General features: G+C 36.8%; 1 protein-coding gene across 1 annotated transcript in view; it reads left to right on the plus strand.

Moving 5' to 3' along the window:
• Positions 1 to 22,994, plus strand: part of RICTOR (RPTOR independent companion of MTOR complex 2) — a 75,546-nt gene that overhangs the window by 41,670 nt on the left and 10,882 nt on the right. The window contains exons 16-31 of the mRNA XM_032674776.1: positions 530 to 630; positions 2,108 to 2,270; positions 2,681 to 2,782; positions 4,924 to 4,970; positions 5,703 to 5,838; positions 6,407 to 6,606; positions 7,648 to 7,774; positions 10,004 to 10,168; positions 10,623 to 10,699; positions 10,819 to 10,897; positions 12,942 to 13,051; positions 15,217 to 15,304; positions 16,049 to 16,141; positions 16,951 to 17,057; positions 17,703 to 17,932; positions 18,735 to 19,764. Coding sequence (XP_032530667.1) covers positions 530 to 630; positions 2,108 to 2,270; positions 2,681 to 2,782; positions 4,924 to 4,970; positions 5,703 to 5,838; positions 6,407 to 6,606; positions 7,648 to 7,774; positions 10,004 to 10,168; positions 10,623 to 10,699; positions 10,819 to 10,897; positions 12,942 to 13,051; positions 15,217 to 15,304; positions 16,049 to 16,141; positions 16,951 to 17,057; positions 17,703 to 17,932; positions 18,735 to 19,764 — 2,855 coding nt within the window. The remainder of the gene's footprint in view (positions 1 to 529; positions 631 to 2,107; positions 2,271 to 2,680; positions 2,783 to 4,923; positions 4,971 to 5,702; positions 5,839 to 6,406; positions 6,607 to 7,647; positions 7,775 to 10,003; positions 10,169 to 10,622; positions 10,700 to 10,818; positions 10,898 to 12,941; positions 13,052 to 15,216; positions 15,305 to 16,048; positions 16,142 to 16,950; positions 17,058 to 17,702; positions 17,933 to 18,734; positions 19,765 to 22,994) is intronic.

The raw sequence follows: 22,994 nt of genomic DNA on the forward strand, positions 1-22,994 counted from the left end.
GAGATGGAAGTCATTTCCTTATTTTCATTATTCTTTAGTTTCCAAAAATATTTGCAGAACTACTTACGTTTATTAAAAGTGGTTGAACATCTAGTACCTTATGTTAATTAATCAGTTGGAGTTTTTGTGCGTAGCATTTTAGTAGAAATCAGCTTAAATTGTATTTCTGATTTTAGATTTTTTTTTAGTACTATGTGCACATAACATAAACATGTCCAATGCTCTGCAAGTTTTTCCGTGTTAACACTTAAAAAACCACCAGTGCAAACAATATGGGTCATAAACTTCTGAAATCTGAAATTGTCCTAAGTTACTTTCAAGTGTATTTGAGATTGATCAGTTAGATCACAAATTCGAAATTTTATGTGTAATATGCTCTGACATAAAGTGAAAGGTAGTTTCATTGTCATGATTTTCTGAAAGTCTTGTGAAAAGTGGTAGATTTCTTCAAATGTTGATCCTAAAGAGATGGCTGAAATTGTTGTAATAAGTTATTCTAACTGGTCTTTTTTTGTTTGTTTGTTTTTAGGCAAACACAATTCTTCCTCATTCTCACAGCCATCACTTGCACTGCTTGCCAACACTGGTGAATATGGCAGCATCTTTTGACATCATGAAAGAGAAGAGACTGTAAGAATTCTAAGTTACATTTAAAAGCATAAAGCTCTGTCACAAAATACCATCTTCTTGATCCTTTACACAATTTAAACCTCCTAATGAAAGAAATCAAATAATAGATAGATTCACATCTTTAATTGGCATTTCTTCAACTCAGTGTCCTTAGTTGCTTTTTTTTGTAGAAGACAAATTGAGTGTGTTGGGTTTTTGCTAATATGAAATATTTTTGTTAATTACTCTTTTGTTAATTACTCTTCCATGTGTCCTGTCAGATCATTATTCTGATAAATATCATAAAGTTCTGTTTTATCTTTCATTTTTTTGGTAGTGATAAATTACAGAATGTTTCCAAACTGCTACTGTGAAAGGATAAATGCTACTTGTAGAGTGCTTCCTAAAAGTGTAGTACTCTTCTGCTTTTTAGATTTGAAGATTTCATATCTGTCACTAGAAGATTTTGATATGCAAAAGCACCGTTAGTTTTCAAAAAAACTTCATCAGAGGATATTTCAGGTGGTCAAAGCTATGGGATTAGAGGAAGGATGAAAAGCAGAAGAGATATGCTTGTGGATTACCTTCAGTTCATTTGCTTTTTGGCATTTGTGGACATACCTGGTAGAGCAGTAAGAATTCCCATTTCAGTTGGAAGAAAGTGATTTATAAAAGTGGTACTTTTTATTTTGGGATCTTGATATTGGTCAACACTGCATTGTTTCATACGTTGAAAAACTGTAATTCCTGTTACTGATTGAATTCGCATAATTTAGATAAGTGACCAGATTCAAAGGTATTTGTTTGAAAACAAAAAAAAAGCACTCTTCTACACTTCAAAAATTTTTGGTTATGGGGAAGGAAGATAGACTTAAGTTCTCATTTTTAGACTTCCTTATTTTTATTTGCTCAGCAGGTGGGATTTTTTTTCTGCTGCCACTGTTTTGTAATTAACTGGTTTTGCCCTTGTCATCTGTCATTTCTGATACTTCCTATCTTTTCCTGTAACCCTTGTTACATGCTGCTGCTGAATTGTTTAGATATAAGAGCAGGAAGTGCACTATTGATAGTCCCGCCACCCTCAAGGGAAGGGGGAACTAATAGAATGTAAGAGAAAAACTTCATTACTCTAAGTTGAAGCTAGCCCCCTCAGCTGTCAACAGCAGAATATTGATCTACTGTGGCATCTCACAATGTAAATCAACTTCAAACTTTACGATACCTTCTGTGAGCTGTGACAGACACCACTACTTGCAGAGTAGAAGAAAAGTTATCCATAAGGTTCATACTTCAGAGGCTCTGAAAGATAGTTTTCTGTATAGTTTCAGTATGAGACTGAGGCTTACAGGTATATGAAAACTTGTCTCAAGAAAATAACTTTCTTTGCCTCTGAATTGTTGGTCAAGTCTTTCTTGAGCTGTTTACTCAAGAGATAGTGGTGCTCTTTAGCTTGATAACAGTTGCCAAATACTGATTATGGGGGGTTTTTTTCTCTTAGACGAGCAAGTGCAGCACTCAACTGCTTAAAGCGTTTTCATGAGATGAAGAAAAGAGGACCTAAACCTTACAGCCTTCATTTAGATCATATTATTCAGAAAGCAGTCTCAACACACCAAAAAAAGGATCAGTACCGTGTACAGAAAGACATCTTTATTTTAAAGGTATTGCATTTTTCATTATGCAAAAACGAATTTGACATTGTATTTTGGAGTCTTGGATCCTGCCCTCACCCAGGCTTCGCTTATTTAATTCTGAGTCATTTATGTGATTTCTTTGTAGTATTTTTTTTTAATCTGTTTTGTCTTTTGGGTACTTGTAGATACTATATTCTATTTCTAGGCATTGATGTGCAAAACTCCAGTAATTTTTAATGATTTTTGAGACTAGTTGTGATCTCTTACTTTTAGATTCTTAATGCAGTACTATAGCCATACAATTTAACTTCAAATGAAAATTATTGTGAAGCATTGCCCTTTTAATGATTGTGACATGAACAGTAAGTATATCATGTGACAAGACTGAAAAATTAATGTGAGGAAACTTACTGTAGCTTTTTGTGTTTGTATTCCAGGATACAGAAGAAGCACTCATCATGAATCTTCGAGACAGCCAGGTTCTCAATCACAAAGAGAACCTTGACTGGAATTGGAATCTAATAGGGACCATACTGAAGGTGAGCTTACAAAGAGCATGATAATATTTTGAGGAAATTGTTGGGAAAAAGTCTCTGTTTCACATCAGAGCTTTGACTTTCTAATATTGATTCTGTAGTACATCCAATAATCTGTTTTATTTGGGAAAATTAGAATCTCATAGGTTTAATCAGTGCTGATGTAGTCTCTTTTTATTCAAAACTATATTCAAAAATACACTACAGATAAATTCACAAGTTTTCTTAATAAACATGGGTTAAATGTAATATATTTTTATTTGTATAGAATTCAGGTTTACAGAATTAGCTATATTGTCTTTAAAGCTGCTTGTACTTTAGACTGCAGAGGGATACTGCCTTGTTCAGTCTCATAGCAGACTTTTAAATTATATGAGCTGAAAGTTAAAGCCAGAGATGGGTTCTAGATCAAACTTTAGATGCTTAGACTGAACCACATGTCAAAACTTCATTGATATGCAACCTCATCAAATGTTTTGAACTAATACAAATACTCCCGTAGCATCAGGTTAATTACAAAATTACTTTGGTTTTACAACATAAAGGTAATACCTGAGGGGGGGCATTATTTTAAATATGTTTAATGCACAAGTTTTAAGATACTGCCTCTTTTTGTAAGCGGAAAATTTGCTTTCTTTGAGTAAGAAAACTCTGAGTACTCAGTATATTTCAAACCAAAATAGCTCCTGTCATTCTGTGCGTCAAAGCCATCCTTCAGCTGAGTAACATTTTCTTACTGTCTGTATTGTGTTGATATGAAGACAGTGAAAGTACAAAAAAGGATTAATGGTGACAATCCTAATCAAGATTATGTGGGGTTTTGTGGGGTTTTTTTGTGTTGTTCATTTGTTTTTTTAAAAAATAAAAGAAATTAAGTATTTCTGTGCCTTTCTTTCAGGGACCGATAAACTTGAAAGAGCAAGAATCTTTCTGGTATAAAGACCTGAATACGTATATGACAGTAGCTTTGCTCCACCAGATTTCCAGGCTTTTTTTACAGCAATTATTAGATTTACTGGGTTACTAGATACCTATTATTATTAGTTGTAGATATTTTTACCTTTGAGATATTATCAGGAAAGTGTTTTTCAGAACCTCACTGTTAATTAGTCTATATCGTACTTTGACAGTGGAAGTTTTATTTAGTTCAGGTGTTTGAGTTTTATTGAACTGCGGTTTGCACCAAATGGTCAATTTCTCTGCTATATCAGACCTCCCCAGCAATGTATTTTCTAGTGTTCTGTCAGACAGTTCCTAATGTCTCAAAACTGGGGAGTTCTTACAGAATGAGGAGTGGATGTGTTTTCTGGTTCACTTTTAACCACTTCTGTTCCTGTTAAACTGCACAACACCAGCATAAACTGAGATAATGTTATCAGAATGATCCATCTTTAGTCCTTAGACAAGCAGGATCCAGATTCTAGTGTTCCGAATCTGCTATCTCATGTGGCTACTCACCTGCCTCTTACATTTGTGGAGCATTAGCTCTCTAACCACCTCACTATGTGCATGTCATGTGGTCCCTTACTGCCTTTTTTACTTGCCCAGGTTGCTGTGTAAGCTGCTAAAAGAGCTTAGACAAAAGTGTCAACCTCATCTGTATCTGACACTATTATTAGTGTAGTCAGTTTTACTGATCATTGACTAGTGCATTTTATGTCTTAATGCATCTTACAAAGTGTCAAGAGGGGAGTTTGAATTCTGTTTTAATAAGCAAAATTTAAGTGAGCTATAGCAGAATAATGTTTATTTTTAAAACAAATCTTACAAATATTGGAAACAACAACCCAAAAATTATTTCCTTGTTATGCATATCAAATTTTTTTATTTGCAGAGAAAAAACCGAGCGAAATTGTTTATTTATTTTTCATCAGCTTTTCATGGTTTTCTGTTTTCATTAGAATTGTGGCCTTGTACATGTAACATGTGACCAACATTCCTTGTCCTTCTTTAGAAAAAATTAAATGGTTCTTGAAGCAGGAAGTGTGGGCTTTTCAATAAAATAAGTGCTTTTTACAGATGTAACGTTAGGTGCAAGGAAACTTGTATTTCTAATAAGGTAAATATGACTGATAGAAGTAAGTGAATTCTAGTGTCTAATTAAGGACAAGTTTCATATAATGCTATATTTGCTGTTTTTCTAGTGGCCAAATATAAATCTAAGGAACTATAAAGATGAACAATTGCACAGGTATGTAAAAATTATTTAGGCTTCCTTTGAAGAAAGAAATTTGAAAAAACTGGTTTTTACTATTGCAATAAAATATTTCTTGGATATATCACATTTCTAAAACTTAATCTATAGATAGGCAGAGAATCTCTACTGAAAATTTATTCATGTGAAGCAAAACTCAAGCTACGTTGCTTACTGTGATTTCAAAAAGCGAGAGTCTGTGTTTGCAATCATTGTGTTATGTTTCAAAAATGGTTAAGTTAGGTGAATGAAAATGCTGTTGCTGAATGAATAAGAACATTTCCTGTCAGAACACAAAAACGTGTTTTTTATGGTAGCATTAACTGTTATAGCTGGAGAAAACTCAGGTTGCAAGATCCTTTTTTAGCTCTTTGTTAGTCTAGATAATACAGTCTTTGAAACTCACCACAGGATATATTACAGCAGAATAAATTATAAGCATGAGAATGAGAGGGGAGCTATGTCTCCTAAGAGCATAGAGATTTTAAATTCCTTTGCTTATATTAAGTAATGGTTTAGACAACCCTTTATAAAACACAGTACAGCAGCATCTCTGATGTTGTCTGGATAAACTCATTGCTGTTACCTGCTACTCTTTAACAGATTTTGAAAATTTTTTGCCAATAAACCAATTTAATGATAACCTATTTTTTCTCCCAGCATTACTGTGTCTTGTGAGACTGTCCTTGTCATACTGAAAAATAGCAAATTCTTTTTTACTTTCTGTAGGTTTGTAAGGAGATTGCTGTATTTTTACAAACCTAGCAGCAAACTCTATGCCAATCTGGATCTGGACTATGCCAAGGCAAAGCAGCTCACTGTCGTGGGCTGTCAGTTTACTGAATTTCTTCTTGAATCAGAAGAGGTAATATATTTTCAGCTACAGGACTGGAGGTAGAATGAGTAGTCTTGCTGTGTGCCACTTGGAGTAAAAACCTTAATTTTTGGTAAAGGCTTCTGAGACTTTAGGTCTTAAATCTAAAGTGACCAGTGTAAATAAGAAATACAATGTAAAATACTGAGAAAGATGACTGTGATTATGTAGAAGTTTTATTAAAAACAGCTTTGTTAAATGCAACTTAGAGTTTGGAGGAATTTTTCTATTATTTTTGCTATGTATAGCCTTCCTTTTCTACGTCCTTTCTTCTTTTGTGCTGAAGACTTTTATGCCTCAAGTCACAGGAAAACATCATTGAATAATACTTCTCCCTTTTCCTGGAAAGAAAGAATTAGTTCCTAAAATACCTCCAAGCTTAAGTCCTTTTATTTGCCTTGAACCTTTTTCTTTAGTCTGAATTGATTACCAGCCTGCATTTCTATTTTGTGTCTGTGTTGTGCTTGTACATTTTAAGAAATTTGAAATTATGGGTTTCAGTACAGAAAAGAGATGCAGTTCTGTTACTTACAGATGTTACTCCTCTTTGTTTTGTTAGGATGGACAAGGTTACCTGGAAGAATTGGTTAAAGATATTGTACATTGGCTCAACTCTTCATCAGGAATGAAACCTGAACGCAGTCTTCAAAATAATGGGTTACTAAATACCCTTAGCCAGCACTACTTTCTGTTTTTTGGTACTTTATCTTGTCATCCTCATGGAGTGAAAATGCTTGAAAAATGTAATGTGTTTCAGTGGTGAGTGTTTTTATCCTGTTTGAGCTGTGCTTGCACTGTAAGAGTTATGAAAATTGTAAACTGTGCATCAGGGCCACCATCTGGAAAGCTGGGAACTCTGAAGTTATTTTGGTTTACTTGCAGGTAAAGATCCCCCTTTTTTTTTTTTTTAAGAAGGGATCTTTTAGTCTGTCATAATAAACAGATAGATGTATTGTGGCATAAACAGCTTATTTTTTCCTATCCACACCTGTCTGACAGAGATCAGTCTCAGGAAGGATTATAGTGTACTGAAAAGACAGGGGTAGGGAAATAGAAAGACAAACAAAACCTAAAACACACAAACCACCACAAACTGGTGTGCATCATACTGTTTTTTAAAAAAATAAAAGAAATTAAGTATTTCTGTGCCAATGTGTTGATATGTTTTGTACTTAATGCCTAGTCCATTATACTTGAGTGAAGTTCTGAAGTTCAAAATTTTGTTCATGTACAGATAAACTTACCTTCCTCTGGGAATGAATTGGTTAGTGACTAATACCAGTTTATTTAAATATAGTAAAATACAAGCAGAAATGCAGGTGTTCAGATGTACTCCATTTTTTCTAAGTTGGTTTTGTCAATTATTAGAAAGCAAACTTTTTACTGCCTTCAGAAAACCTGATTTACAATAAAATCTAAACAGTTAATAGGACTAACTTTATGGCAAACTTTATACACAGTGTTTCACAATGAAGAATTGTTCACACAGCTTCATGAACAATTTCAGTACTCATAATCACTAAGTATGCTGACAAAATTTTTACAGAGCAGTTACAGAAAAATGTTAGTTTGGGATTTACCCTACCCCCTTACAGTTCAGTGCATTATTTTGTCCTCATTTGACTTTACAGCTATAACAGTTTATAGATACTCCATTTCATATGATAGTGAATTTTGTGATTATACCTCATATGGAAGGATAATTCAAAGTGCTTAAGTTTAAATTATTGCTTGAATAAATAAACAGGTTCGAGTGAGTTCAAATACTAATTTTATTCTTCCTCCCTTTTCTGCCTCCAGTCTTCTTAACCTTTGTTCTTTGAAGAACCAGGATCACTTGTTAAAATTGACTGTTTCTAGTCTGGATTATAGCAGAGATGGATTGGCAAGAGTCATCCTTTCTAAAATCCTGACAGCAGCTACTGATGTAAGTTCAGTTCAACGTATGTTCCTTTAGATGCCATTAGACATTTATTTTGTTATTCAAGGTGTATGACTTTATTTTTAAGCTATTATATATACAGGAAGGTTTTTATTTTTGTATTCTGGGAAATGAAACTCCTGCTCATCTAGCTTTTGAATTTGTTGTGAACTTCACACCCTATATTGTATTTGTGCTCAAGAAAAGTCATTCAATTAGAGGTTTCTCTTGTGTGTGAAGGGGGTTAAAGTCTCAATATGTATAAACTAAATGTAACATTATTGTCTAGGTCAGTGGACATCCTAAGTTAATTGTGAAGGCATTGTTATCACAGTCAGAAATCTATATTTCTAGCACTGCTAAGAATGTTAACCTTCTGGTAGTAGATACTGTTTTAGTAATGATTGATGTTACTCAATGTGGTGGAACTGAGCAGAAGCTATAGCTCCTGGAGTGAGGGGTTGTCCAGAAATAGTCACTGGGATTTGTTCTCTTGAATCAAAGAAATTGAGTGGGAATAAAATAGAATCACATGGACTTGGGAGAGGAGACTCTTGAACTTTTAAGGTGTAATATTATTAGACAAGCAAGTGTTGATGTCAGGGAAATGACAATTAGTAAGCTGAAATATAACTGGGAAAGAACATTAATTACTTAAGGGGAGGTTGTTTCTGTCACCTGAACAGACAGAATGTATTCTAGAGTGGATATGAGAAAGAATAAAGTAAGTGCTACCTTTAAGTGTCTCATGGTGTTTTGGAAGAGAGGGAAGGGAATTCAGGATATTTCTCTGAGCCTGTCAAAGATAAGATGATTCTTATGGATAAACAGTGGAATCTGAAAGTAATGAAGATAGTTGAGGTTGAAGGGATGACTCATTGAAAGAAGAGGGTGAGGCTCCTTATTGACTACAGTTTTTTCAATTGGGTTCTCAATTCTGTTTAAAAGCAATAAAAATATATGGGAGTTGACATAATTTCTGAAAAACTATCTTTAGGAAGGGGGAAAGACAATCTCCAGTAGGTTTTTTTCTTTCAGAAGTCTTAATTCCCTGAGAGTGTCTCCAAACAATAAAAATTAGTTTCTCTTGTCAACTCGAAATTAGAAGGGGAGAGTAGCATTTTGGGGTGACTGTATACAACAAAAACATTTACAGAGCAATATCCTTACAGATCAGTGAAGGAGAAGCACATCTTAAACTATTTTCAGATGTGCTTTCGTCATTCATGCTAAAACAAATTAATGCTGCCTCAGCTACCTTTCTGCCAGTTCATGGTAGAAATAGCAGAGTAGCCAGTGTGTCCTCAGGTGCTGCAGTTCATGACCTCAGATTTTATCCTTATAGGTGGCTGGGAGAGGGAGAATTACCCTACATCTACTAGTATCTATGCTCTGCTGTGTGTAGTCAGATGAGCAGTGACTTCTGACTTGATTCATCATTTCTAGGCATCTTAAAGCCCTGTAATAGTAAAAGTAAGAACCTTCTGACAGAGCTTTACCTATGTTTTTCATGTAGTTCATGCATGAGGAAAAGAGATATCCTCTGTACTGGTTTTCCTGTTCATTCCCATCAAAAGTAAAAACATTTCAGGATTTTCCTTCATCTGGAAAGGCAATACTGGGCTTCCCCTCTCTGGTCTTTACCCCTCTTCTCTTCTCCACACTGAACAGCTAAACTGATCAATTTATGCTGTTTATTCAGTAAGTTTTGAACAGCAGTACAGAAATTGACAGGGTACTTGGTTGTTTATGCTGTCACTTGGAGAAACTCATAGTAGTAGGGGAAACTGTTTTATTACATAAAATATTTTAGGTTTTCTAAGAAGTTTGGAAGACCAAGTATTTTCAGGAAGGAAATCAAAATTTATAAAAATAAGTTCCCCAGAGGTTCTAGTATTTAATTTTTAAAGTCGTCTGCAAAAATTGCAAACTTATTGCACTGGCCACTTGCAAGGTATATTTGTTGCTAATTCTGATGACTTTGTATGATGCTCTCACATAAGGGCTTTCCAAGCAGACTCACAGTGACCAATTTACTTGTGATCTCAGACTTGATTTTCCTATTTGATAAGATAGAAATAACTCTAATAAACTGTAATTTTAATAGATAAGGTGTTCATCACAGCTGCTTGCTACAAGATATGGTAATTGAAATATCTTTGTAAAAGTTAGAAACTGTTTAACTGCATTAACTGTTTTTCTTCCATTCAAGAAAGCATTTTCCTTGCTTTGCAGAGCTGCAGGTTGTATGCAACAAAACACTTACGAGTATTACTGAGAGCTAATGTAGAGTTCTTCAGCAACTGGGGGATTGAGTTACTGGTGACCCAGTTACATGATAAAAATAAAACTATTTCTTCTGAGGCACTCGATATTCTAGATGAGGCATGTGAAGACAAGGTGAGCATCTTTTCCCTTTTTTTCCTCTTTTTGGTATGATACTCTTAACTCTGTTCCCCACCCCTTTCCCTGGTAGCAAAGTAAGAATATGTAAGAAGCTACTTATGGTTGCCTTTCTTGGTTGTACATGATGAACTTACAATAATTTATAGACCCCTTTGATGAAAACACTGCAGTATGATTGACAGGAAAATGCAGACTTCTGGAGTCTGCCTGTTTTAAATAAGAATTGCAACAAATTCAGCTGTTTTGTTAATGATATTTTTTGTGACCTAATATATATTTAATGACAAAAGGTACCTAAAATTGGTAATATGAGGATACATTTGGTGCTGTTTAATACTTCCTGTTGTGAAAAACCTGCTGCTTCATTGCTGGCAGATTGATGTAGTTATTGTAGTTTTCAGAATAGGATAGTGCTCAAATACTCCTTATGTGTTCTTAATTATTTTAGGCCAATCTTCATGCCCTTATCCAAATGAAACCAGCTCTTTCTCATCTTGGTGACAAGGGTTTGCTTCTACTCCTAAGGTAAATGTTGAATATTGTGTTTGACTTCACACTGTGAAAACAAGTAAGTGTTCCCTTTTATTCAAATTGCGTGATTTTTTTTTAAAGTAGAGTGGTAACTGTCTGATGTTATTTTACAGATTTCTGTCCATCCCAAAGGGATTTTCTTATCTAAATGAAAGAGGTTATGTAACAAAACAGATGGAAAAGTGGCAAAAGGTAATGCTAAGAAGAAAGTGTGCTTGATATCAGGAGGGGGAATGGTGTGAATGTGGGTTTAGGCAGTCAGAGATCCTTAAAAATATTGTATATTAATGTATGTACCTGACTAATGCAAATATATTTATTGCCTCAGTGACTTAACGGTTTTGCTGAAAAAGGTTGACAGGGACTTAGAGTTGCATAGGTCCTCTGTACCTGTGGGCTTTTGATTTACCAAGGCCTTTATTTCAGCAAATATTTCAGAGTGTAGTGACTTCCTAAAAGAGGTTAGTTTGTAAGGTCTTACCTAGCAGAGTGTGCAAAGGAATGCCACTTTTCAAGATAGCTGTTACCTCTGGTTATTGCTAATTATAGTTAAATGTGGAGCTCACGAAGGTAGAATTGCTTTACTCTCTTAGGAAGTAAAGAGGAACACAAGACTATTAAAAATTCGTAATTGCCGTAACTTGAATAAAACTCTCCAGACCCTACTTTGTTTTTGTAATTGATTATAAGTGGTTGGTCTCATTCCCATTGGCAATTTTTTTACTAGTTTAACTGTCACTTCTCAAGGAGTGCTGAAATGCGTGGTGGTCTATTGAGTTTGTCAAATGTGAAGTATTTTCTTCCTTTGTTTAACAAATTCACTGAAATGGTTATGGAATCAATTGTTGACTCTGCAAACTCATTGTATGTATCAAGTGCATTAATTTTGGTGAGCCCCACCTTCAAATTATAAAAAAATTCAGCCAACCTTAAGGAGCACTTTAATTATTTCTTCCTTATTGTCACGGTTTGAGATAGCTCCAAAATCCAATTCCGTAGCTCCATTCCCCCTCCCACATCTCAACCCAATGTGAGATGGGTTTTTCCAGACAAAACAGAACCAGACTCAGAAGGGGGGAAAGGGAATATATTACAATGACTGTACAAATAAATATTATAACACATTATACACACGATCACAACTGTCTCTACCATGACACATAGTATTTACAATGGATCAGATCTCTTCCAGTCGCTAAGCAGCAGCATCTTCTAAGGTAGCAGATTCTCCTCATCTCATGCATGCAACTGATAGCTGGATCTCTGCCAGCACTCACAAGGGAGGTATCCAAGCTCCCTCGACCCCTTGACACAGGCAAAAGGGTCTTCCGTGGGCTTCGTAACCCCAGACAAGGTCGTTTCACCACGTCATATCGCGAAGACACGGGGGTCTTCGTGATGGTCTGGTATCTCCAGGAGATTCAAGCTCCTTGCAGGGCCTCTGTGCCCTGTCTCAGGCTGCGAGCTTCTTTGTAGCTTGCAGCAAGGGAGGGCCCCCAAGGCCAACCTCCCACACTGTCCTGGCTCAGCTCATCAGGACAACCGAGCTTCTTAGCTCCTTTGCTCCATTTAGGACTTCTAATCAGTAAGAGTCCACCCCCTCCATCTTGGAGGGATCTCAGAGAAAGTTTAGGGGAGTTTTGCAGTCCTTACCCCCAAACCTTCTCTCTGTAGAACTTAGTTCTCTTCTCTGCTGCTGTTCTTTCTCTCTCAGCTTGCAGAAGTTCTGTCTGCTTTGCTACATGTTTGTTTGCTGCTCTCTTATCTTTTGGCTCTGTGCCGCCGCTTTTTCTCCAGTCAGTGCTGGTCTGCCGCTGCTTTCAGTATCTCTTCTGCGGCTCAGAGTGGGGAAGGATCTCCTAGCTTATAGCTACAGACACATAGTCCAGCTTAACACTGTTCCAAGTCTCTGTAGCCCCCCACTGGGGACTGGGGGGGCCCAGCCCCCAGTGGGGCTGCTGCAGTTTCTCCTCGTGCTCCTACAACATGGCTACCTCTTCTCCCAACCACCAAACTACAACTCTTCTCTTCCGGTCTGGTTGTGATATGTTTACATTTTTGCAGGAGTGCCTATTGGGCAGAATTTCAAAACTTCCAGGGGTTTCCACCCCTTGGGGTCTACCACTTTTCTTAGCCTCTGGGGGAAAACAAAATCCAAACCACTACACTTATAAAGTATCATTCTATAAGACCATAAACCACTAAATGTATTGTGTCAACCTTCGTCTTCTTATAGGAATATAACCTAAAGTACGTTGAATTGATTGAAGAACAACTTAATGAAGCACTTACAACATACCGCAAACCTGTTGATGGTGATAACTACGTTCGTCGGAGCAACCAAAGGTAAGTTTGGGAAAGTGAGTCTTGAGGCAAAGTTGGTGGGACTGATCAAGAAAACTGTAAACTAGAATGTATGAAGGAGGGGCATACCGACAGGGTTTCAGTTTACACTGCTCCTGGGAACACAGAGGTCTCAGGAGCTTATCTGAAATGCTTCTAACAACATGGTAGAAGAAACAAACAGGATGAACTGGAAGTGCTGGTCAGTTCCCAGAGCTTTAATATCAATGGTATTAGCAAGACTTGGTGGAATGAGCCCCATCATTGGAGTGCTGGGATGCCCCATGATTGGAGTGCTGGGATGGTGGGCTACAGGTTGTTTAGGAGGGATATACAGGGTGCAGAGCAGATGGATGCGTCACTCTATATATAAGGAAGAGATTTGATTATACAATTAATGATTATGTGATTGAGAGCCTATGGGTAGGATTAAGGGGATGGGAAACAAAGGAGGTGTAGTCGGTGTCTGCTACTCATTGCTCAGCCAGGATGTTAGCACTGATGAGTCATTCAATAGGCAGTTAGGAGAAATTTCTGGATCTTGTTGTTATGGGCTTCTTACACAAGACTTCAACTTCCCAGGCATCAACTGTGAATATCATACTGCAGTAATAAGCAAGCTTGGAAATTCTCAGAGTCTGTAGGAAATACCTTCTTGACACAGGTACTCAGTGAGCCAGCTAGGAAAGATGCCCTCCTAGACTTGCTGTTTGTGAATACAGGAAGACTTGTGGGAGATGTGATGGTCTTGGCCACAAAGATCATGACATGGTTGAGTTGAAAATTTTCAGTGTAGTGAAAAAAGGGACAGCAGAGCTGCTGCCTGGAACTTCAAGAGAGCTATTTAGCAGAGTACCCTTTTGAGCTTTTGAGGGCCCAGGACTCCATGAGTGTTGGTCTGTGTAAGAACTGCATTTTAGAAACACAGGAGCAGACAATTGTTGTAAGTGAAGCAAGCGGGGCAGAAGATCACCTTAGCTGAACAGGGAACTCTTCATGGAGCTCAAGAGGAAAAGAAAATGACATGATCTCTGGAAGCAAGGTCAGGCTTCACAGGAAGACTATAAAGCTGTGATTCACGTAAGCAGGCACAAAAGGGAAGGCACAAGAGTCCAAAGCTCATTCAGGACTGAAACTGACCAGTGTTCTAAAATACAATAAGAAAGGCTTTTTGAAGTGCGTTAGTGGCAAGAGTAGCTCAGAAGAAAACATTGGATCAATACTTTTCGAAGATGGTCACCTGACTGGTAGGGATGAAGAAAAAACGGCGATATTCAGTGTTTTTTGTCTCAGTCTGTAGCAATATTGATAGACCTTAGTCACGAGTTAGAGGTTCACAAGTATGGGAACTGTAACTTTCCATTTGTGGACACTAAAATTGTAAGGGACCGGCTGTTAACAGCTGAATGTTCACAAAGCCATGAGGCCTGGTGAGATTTCTTCCAGAGTACTGAGGGAGCTAGTTGATGTTGTCACAGGACCCATCTCTATCAGCTACCAAAGGTCTTGGGAGCCCAGGGAAGTCCCTGCTGACTAGAAACTAGTTATTCAAGTTTGCAAGAAGGGCATAAGGGAAGACCCAGAAAACTGAAGACCTATGAGTCTAAACTGGGTTCCTGAAAAATTATGAATAAGGTTACACTGGAAATTATTAAAAGGCATTTGTCGAGTTTGGAGAAAATGAGGCTGAGGGATGATCTCATTGCTCTCTGCAACTTTATGAGGAGGGGAAAGGAGAGGGACATGCTGATCTCTTTTCCGTGATATCCAGTGACAGGATTCGTGGGAATGGTTCAGAGCTGAAGCAGAGGAGGGTCAAACTGGATATAAGGAATCATTTCTTTATCACAAGGGTTGTGAATGGTCACGTAGTGGAACAGGCTTCCTAGAGAGGTGGTGGATGCCGTAAGTCTGTCAGTGTTCAAGCGGCTTTTGGACAGTGCCCTTAGTAACAGGTTTTAACTTTTGGTCAACCCTGAAGTGATCAGGCAGTTGGACTAGATCCCTTCCATTCAAAATAGTCAATTCCTTTATAAATGCCTCTACAGAATTCTCTTCATTTGAAAAAAATCAAGAGTAACTCATTGCATTACGCTGCAGTGTAATTTATTTTAAAAGAAAATATTAGAAGTGCTGGGAAACCTACATATGATTCCTCTTTCTGCCAGATTGCAGCGACCACATGTGTACCTGCCAGTTCACCTTTACGGCCAGCTGGTGCACCATAAAACAGGCTGCCATTTATTGGAGTCCCAGGTGAGGATAATAATTGTTTATAACTTAAAATATTTTTAAAAATCACTGTAACCCTTTTTAAATATGTCTTGAAAGAGATGGCATTTAAATGGTCATTGCAAAATAAGTTGATTGGGTTGTTGTTGATTAAGTTGTGAAAGTGTTTGCCATTTAGTCTCATGTTAAATTCCTTCCTGATGCTGAAATGTCAGCAAAATACCTTGTAACATTTTTCTTATAATGACTGGCAAAATCTTAGAATGGAAAGCAATTCATAAATGGTAAAAATTTTTCACTCTCTGCGAATTGTATATTGACAAATATACGTGCAGTAAAACTGTGCCTATCCTTTTAAGCATGCAAAAATGTGGAGGTGAGGAAATAGAATCTTTTGAATATTCTGAAAATATAAAAAGAAAAACCTTAAGCCAGTTCATAATTGCTTAAATTTGCTTTCAAAGTGGGCTTGATTATGATCATTGAAAAGTTCAAGAGAAAACTTATATATTCCAGTGTGTTAGTGTGACTTATCTTTATAAAATCTGAAATAATGTCATGCAATCAGTGATTTCATTTAGATTGTCTTCTTGCATTATCACGGCTGTTAATTTATGGTTATAGTTCCAGAATTACCACTGTTCATCTTGGGGTACGTGCTTTAAATAAGTGCTTTAACTTTTTCTATAAATGCAAGAGAACCTATTTAACTGACATCTCCTTTTCATTTTTGACTTAATTTCTTTTTCTTCTGTTTTTCTCCTTCAGAGTATTGTTACAGATCTAAGTTACACTGTTCGATCCCCCATGCTGGATAAATGGGAAGGAATTAAGCAGCTGAAAGCAGCCCTTTGGGCTTTGGTTAGTAACAGATTTACAAACCTTTTGCAGTTGTTTAGTTATGACTCTTGGTTCTGAAATAACCAAGCAAAATTTCATATAAATAATGAATTAGGGTTTTTGTCAAAAAGTATGTGATTTTTTCAAGTTGGAATCTGTACCATAACTGGACTTTGAGTTGAAAGTGGTTCACTGCACCTGTTTTGTTCTGAGTTTTTTAATAATCACTTTGTCTTTTTTTCTCTTTAACAAAAAAACCTCCACATTGCCATATGTAGCAACAATATTAGTATGGAACCAGTAGTTACAAGTTGCTGTGGTCTGATTTTAATGTATTCACTGTGGTAGTCCCTCATATTTTCGGAAGAAAGTTGGCTGCCAGTGTAGATGCATGAGAATATAGGCAGTCATGACACGCCTGGTACTTGGGACAGGCAAAAACCTATTGTTGGTGTGAATCCAAGCTACGCTTCTAAATTTGCTTTACCACCTCAACTGTTCACCTCCTTCTTTCTTCTAATAAAATGGCTGTGTAAGAGGAATATAAAATGAATAAACCCAGATCATACTGCAGACTGTAGTAGAAGTGGTAAAGTGAGGGATACATAGTAGTTGTAACTGTGAGCTGGTTGAGGTGTTATAGATAGTGTGCTGAGTCCTTTTTTTGGATTTGCACAACTAGAAGATGCAGACAGGGTGCTCAAATCTTGTAATTGCTTTGAGAAGATATGGTTTGAAACTCTATCAAAAACCAAAAATGTCAAAGTTTTACACTGACAGTACTGCAGATCACATCAAGATCAAAACTTACTTGACAAATTTTATTCCAGGGCAACATTGGATCATCGAACTGGGGTCTTAACTTGCTTCAAGAGGAGAATGTAATTCCGGATATAATGGCACTTGCTCAACATTGTGAGGTTCTCTCTGTTAGAGGGTATGTGTTTCTGATTTATACATAAAATTTCCAGATGGTGGTTGCCATCAGTTTTCAAATAGCTTTACCTTATTTACATGAGTATATTTTTGTACTTTATTGGAAGCCACCTATTAAAAATCACTGATGATTGATACCCAATCTCAGTTTGATGTAACAGTAGAATTGTATAAGAAGTCTGAAAGAAAATGCAGTAAACAAATAAAACCTATGAAAAAAGATACATACTACTCTTCTCCTTTTTTTCAAAAAAAAAAATATTTGCTGCTTATCTCTGTGAAAATTAATTTATCATTTCATTATTTTTATTGAACATCTTTTTGAATCTTTAAAAGCATAAATAGATGGGTATCTTGCCTAATATTGCTATTGCATTAGTGTTTGTCTTTTTTTTTCAAAAGGTACTTTTCTACTTTATGTAATAAGGCTCTTGTGAGAATTAGTTTTTATTTTTGAATAGTTCTCAGATACTTCAATGCATTTCTTAAGCTTCCAGTGATTTACAAATAAAAATTAACAATATACTAGTTGGCAGTTTTGTGAAGTTCCTGATGAATTGTTTTGAAACTTTCAAGAGAGAAGTAAGGTTAGTTAAATGAGATGCTATTATTGTTGCTCTTTTTTCTATATGTACGTTAAATACAGAACCTGTGTCTACGTACTTGGTCTAATAGCCAAAACTAAACAAGGATGTGACATTTTGAAGCATCACAACTGGGATGCAGTAAGACACAGTCGTAGACAGCCTTGGCCAGTGGTCCCTGATGACATGGAGCAACTCTGCAATGAACTTTCTTCTATACCCAGCACTCTTAGCTTGAACTCTGAGTCCACCAGTTCTAGGCACAACAGTGAAAGCGAATCTGCTCCTTCAAGTAAGTAACCAGAACACCAAAACAAGCAAATGAAAGAAAAGCAAATGGAAAAAAACCCCAAACCATGATAAAATGGCATTTTGGTGTCCTTACCAGCCTTCTGGCAGGATGAGGTTCAGGCAAATGGTGTAAAGGTGATAGTGCAGTAAAAAGAGTGCAAGCAAGAGGACAGTTATGTACATTCAGAGAGATGCAGACAAGTGAGAGGGATTAAACAGTATCTTAGCTTCACATTTGGTGTAGAAGAAAGAAATTTTAACATTAGGGTAAGTTATTAATTTTTTATGTCAAGTCTTGGCAGTTTGCTATAGTATGCTGCAGAAAACTCTGTGCTTAGGTATAAAGATACACTTGGCTGTAGTCAAAGGAATATTCTAGAAAATAGATTCATGTATTCTCTGGGTGTACATACATACACAAAGTATTGCTGTATTTAAATCATTGTGTATTTCGAGTATCTAATGCATTTTATTTTTGCTATGTGTAACTGGGATTCAAATCCAGAAGTATATCATATTTAGATATCATTAGAGTGCTTCTGTTGTGATCCCAGTAGGTGGATATTTGCACTGAAATAAGATGGCTTGGCTTTTCTTTTGAATCAGTGAGACCTTCACCTCAGATACTCCTCAAGTTAGTTAATTTGCACTACAATATGCAGAAAAAACTTATGAATTAAAGTAGCAGTAAATTGCATAGATTCACACTTTAGCTTCTATAGAATGACTTCCTATTTTGCAACATCGTTTCTACACTCTGAAGAAATGTCCATTTGCAGTGACCAAGTCTCGTGTAATTTCAGGTATGTTCATCATGGAGGATGACCGTTTTGGTAGTACTTCCACCAGTACATTCTTTCTAGATATTACTGAAGATGCAGAACAAATATTTTATGACAGACCTGGACCTTCAAAGGACAAAGACCGTAGTCCCTTTCCTTTTTTTTCTTCTAGTAGACTTGTGAAAAATCGCATTCTAAACTCTCTTACTCTACCTAATAAAAAACACAGAAGTAGCAGTGATCCGAAAGGAGGAAAGCTGACATCATCTGACAGTAAATCAGGCCTGAGGCGAAATCGTACAGTAACAGAACCTAGTGGTAGCATAGACTTTCCTGCTGGGGAAGAATTCAACCCTGTTTTCAGAGTTCCAAAAATCCAGACTTTACGATTAGAAACTTCTTTTGTTGGAAGTAAACATGTAGAAGATACTGATAGTACCCCAGGTACTGGAGAAAATGATCTGAAGCTGCCAAAAGGTCTTGGAAATGAAATTCATCGGGAAAACACAAGCAAAGAAAGGCTGATAGGAGATGGTACTACACAAACACATTTCAAGAGTCGTAGCTTAAGTTTTAATACAGATACCACAACAAGTGGCATAAGCTCAATGAGCTCCAGCCCTTCAAGGGAGACTGTAGGTGTGGACACTACAAACGTAGATACTGACTGTGGAAGTTTGAGTACTGTGGTAAGCACAAAAACAGTTAAACCAAGTCACTGTTCAACACCACAGTCTAACCACCTGCCTCTCTCAAAATCCAACTCTGTATCCCTGGTACCGCCAGGGTCTTCTCATACCCTTCCCCGAAGAGCCCAGTCTCTTAAAGCTCCTTCACTTGCTACGATAAAAAGTCTTGCTGACTATAACTTCAGCTACACGAGTTCTCGAGATGCCTTTGGCTATGCTACACTAAAGCGCCTACAGCAGCAGAGGATGCATCCTTCACTGTCTCACTCAGAAGCCCTGGCATCTCCAGCAAAAGATGTGCTGTTTACTGACACCATTACCATGAAGTCTGGCAGCCTGGATTCTCGGCTAACCCCAAGCCGGTAAGAGATTATTATGCGCTCATTTCTTACTTCAGTACTGTAAGAATCAGTTAAATCGGAACAGTATCTTTCTAATACTTCTTTCTATCTGTGCCTAAAAGGGGGAGTTGTTGCAAGGTGATTCCTAATTCCACTGAAAGCAGTACTAGTATTAGGAGAAAAATAGAAGAATAATTATCAACTTTGTAAGTGCTGTCAGAGAAACCTGGCTTTCACAGCTCTGCTTAGCTCCTTTAATGCTGTTGGTGGCAAAGGAGAATGTTTCCTTTTATCACATTTCCTTCCTGTTTTATTTTTCATAGTATAAAAACGCAATTGCACTGCTAACACTGTTAAAGTTGCAAACACACCAAATTGCCCCTGAAGTCAGAGCTGTATTTCAGAAGCAAATTTTTTTGATGTCACTGGGTGAGGTTTTAGGACAGGGACTCCTGCCAGTATGCTATATTTGTGTTCACTGTGGCATTGAGGCCAGTGATGAGATACTGGTACCACTGATAGGAATGTCAGTTTGGCTCTAGCTGCAACAGAGCAAAGATTTACTCATAGCATTTATTTTTAGATGGCAGTGTCACCTCTTTATTTTTGAGTAATATTAGATGTTCTGAAGACTAATTAGAGAGTTACATAAGATGTCTGGCTCTTGACATTGACACTGTTCCCAGCTGCAGCAGTCACTGCTTAACAACTTTCACTTGTGTCAGATTTTTCCTTTCACATCATCTTACCTCGTGTGTTGGATTTTCACACTACTGTTGAAAAGGAAAAGACACTTTCTATCTCTGTTCTTCCCTTAACATCATCTCTCAGATGAGAGAAGGCGGAGATGCTACCAGTACATGCGTCATCTGCTTATCGCACAGGTCAGCAAATGCCCAGTTCCTGAGCTGCACTCCTCACACCCAGCTGAGTGTATACAGTGCCTGCTTATTGCTCTGCATTTTTGGCCTGATAAAGAGCAACATTCATTTGTTGATATTTTTACATCTTTCTGAAAAGATGCCATAAAAGATAATTTCTTCTCTCTTTGTACAGTTATGTTAGAACTAGACATGAGTGTATTGATTAAATTAAGAATGATTCAGTAGTTAACCTGTGCTGTCCTGGAAATTGAAAGTGCTGTTCCTTGCTCTGTCACGGGCTTCCTGTGCTAGTGCAGGAACAAATCGGTGTCATTTCAGTGGTGGTACAGTTCTGTTATGGCTGTAAGTAATATTGTACCATTCCTTGCAGTCGTGCCCTTGCTATGCAGAGCAGCCTTGCTATGCAGAGCAGCCTTGCTATGCAGAGCAGCCTTGCTGCAGTGGACTTTCATCCAAAGACTCTGCATGCAGTGTCATACTGACAATATTCCTGGTGCTTAGCTGTTCATGTTCTCTTGTATCAGTGGATAGGCTCAAGGATTTGATCTGACCTGTTTGACACTGAACTGAAATGTCTGGAGTGCTCATATCTCTCAGAAGGTTACATAATTGCAAGCATACATGCTAAAAGAGATTTTCGGATTGTGTTGGTCACTAATATAATTGATTGGAAGGACTGCAGTGTAACTAGTACATGTGTTTTTCTTACTGCTTACAGTTGAGTGTCACCGCTGAATAATTGTGGTCCTTATAATTTCAGATTATGTTTACTAATAATTTCAGAGTAAGTTTACTATTTCCAGCTAAAATTGTCCTTAACTGTTGTTTAAATAATAAACTAGAAAGAAATATACTGTCTTTTTTATCTGCCAAAACTATTTCTCTGTTAGTCTTCAGAAAACTTTTGTTTATGATTTATTGACAGATTTATGTGTTAGATTTATTTCTGTGATGATCTTAGTTGTTCTTTTCATTCAGAAGGTTAAAAAGCCTTTTTATTTGGGTGAATTATTTTGTGAGGCTAAATTTCCCACCTTTGACTTCAAAGACCAACAAAAATGTTAATGCACGTGTCCTGCAGACATTCCTTCATGAAAACTTAGTAATGTTTATAACTACTAATTATATGTCTGTTAGCTTTTCTAAGAAAAGCAGGGACAAACATTTAGGATTAATACTTCTATCTTTAATTTTGAGAGTCATTGTAGCATGTTGTATTATGAAATAATTAATGCAATTGGTAACTTTTTGAATTTAAAATCATACAATCTTTTTGGTAGGAAAAGTCCTTCAAGATTAAGTCCAGCTACTAACACAAGTCCACCATTAAACCATGTCTTTAAGGGCCACATCTACACACCTTTTAAATGTCTTCAAGGACAGTGACTCAGCTGTTCCAATTCTTGACAACAATGATGAAATTTTTCTTGATATCCAATCTAAACCTCCCCTGGCACAACTTGAGACATTTTTCCTCTCTTTCTGAAGTATGGCTTAACTTTTATGGGAAGTCCACTGCTACTGTCATTAGCAATGGTCTGAATAAGTATCAAGAAAATTATTGATATCCTGTAAATTGTTTCATGCATTTTTATTGCTTAATAATGTCTTGAACCATACATGGTCAAATTTTGGTAATTTAATTTTATCTGAATATCTGCTAGCCTTTTAGGGATAAAAAGACTTTTTATTGCCCATCTAAACCAAAAAATTGATAGAAAACTATTTTGAAGGCAAAAAAGAAAGCAAATGTTCACTGTACTTTACCTTCCAATATATAATAATTTGCAATAAAAATTTACTGTTCCTGATGTATGTCTTGTTATTAGGAAGCTTTAATCCACTGCATATAGACCATCTACATTATCATCTGTTTAGCAGAAAACATTTATAGATTTTATCTTTGAGAAATAAAATGACAGATGGCCAAATGTGAGGTTTCCATTACTAGGGCTCTGATCAGCACTGAGAACTTGTTCTCCTGCCTCTTCTATCCCATCTCGTGCAGGTTTAAGTTTGTTCTTTGGGCATTTGTTGAGCAAATACTTCCTCCATGCTTTGGTGGCCTGGTGGTGGCACCTTTGGAGTACAGGAATAAAATATTCCCTGCACGCATTGCTGGTAGGCTCAAGGTCTGCCTTTGCAGGGATGTGCCTGCTCAGCTCAGAGTTTGAGAATATCCAGGAAATACATGTTCAGTGTATAGGTACGTTTCAAAATGAGGCAGTTAGGCCATTAGCCTAAATCATTACTGGCTCCATCTGGGCTGTAAATATTCAAAGCCTGGAAACTTGGAGAAAATTTATAGTTTTGCAAGATTAGTTTGAATTCCTGTACTAGGAATTACAAAGAAGAAATTCTTACTCT

This window comes from Chiroxiphia lanceolata, chromosome Z, assembly GCF_009829145.1.
Source record: "Chiroxiphia lanceolata isolate bChiLan1 chromosome Z, bChiLan1.pri, whole genome shotgun sequence".
Classification (NCBI taxonomy): Eukaryota; Metazoa; Chordata; class Aves; order Passeriformes; family Pipridae; genus Chiroxiphia; species Chiroxiphia lanceolata.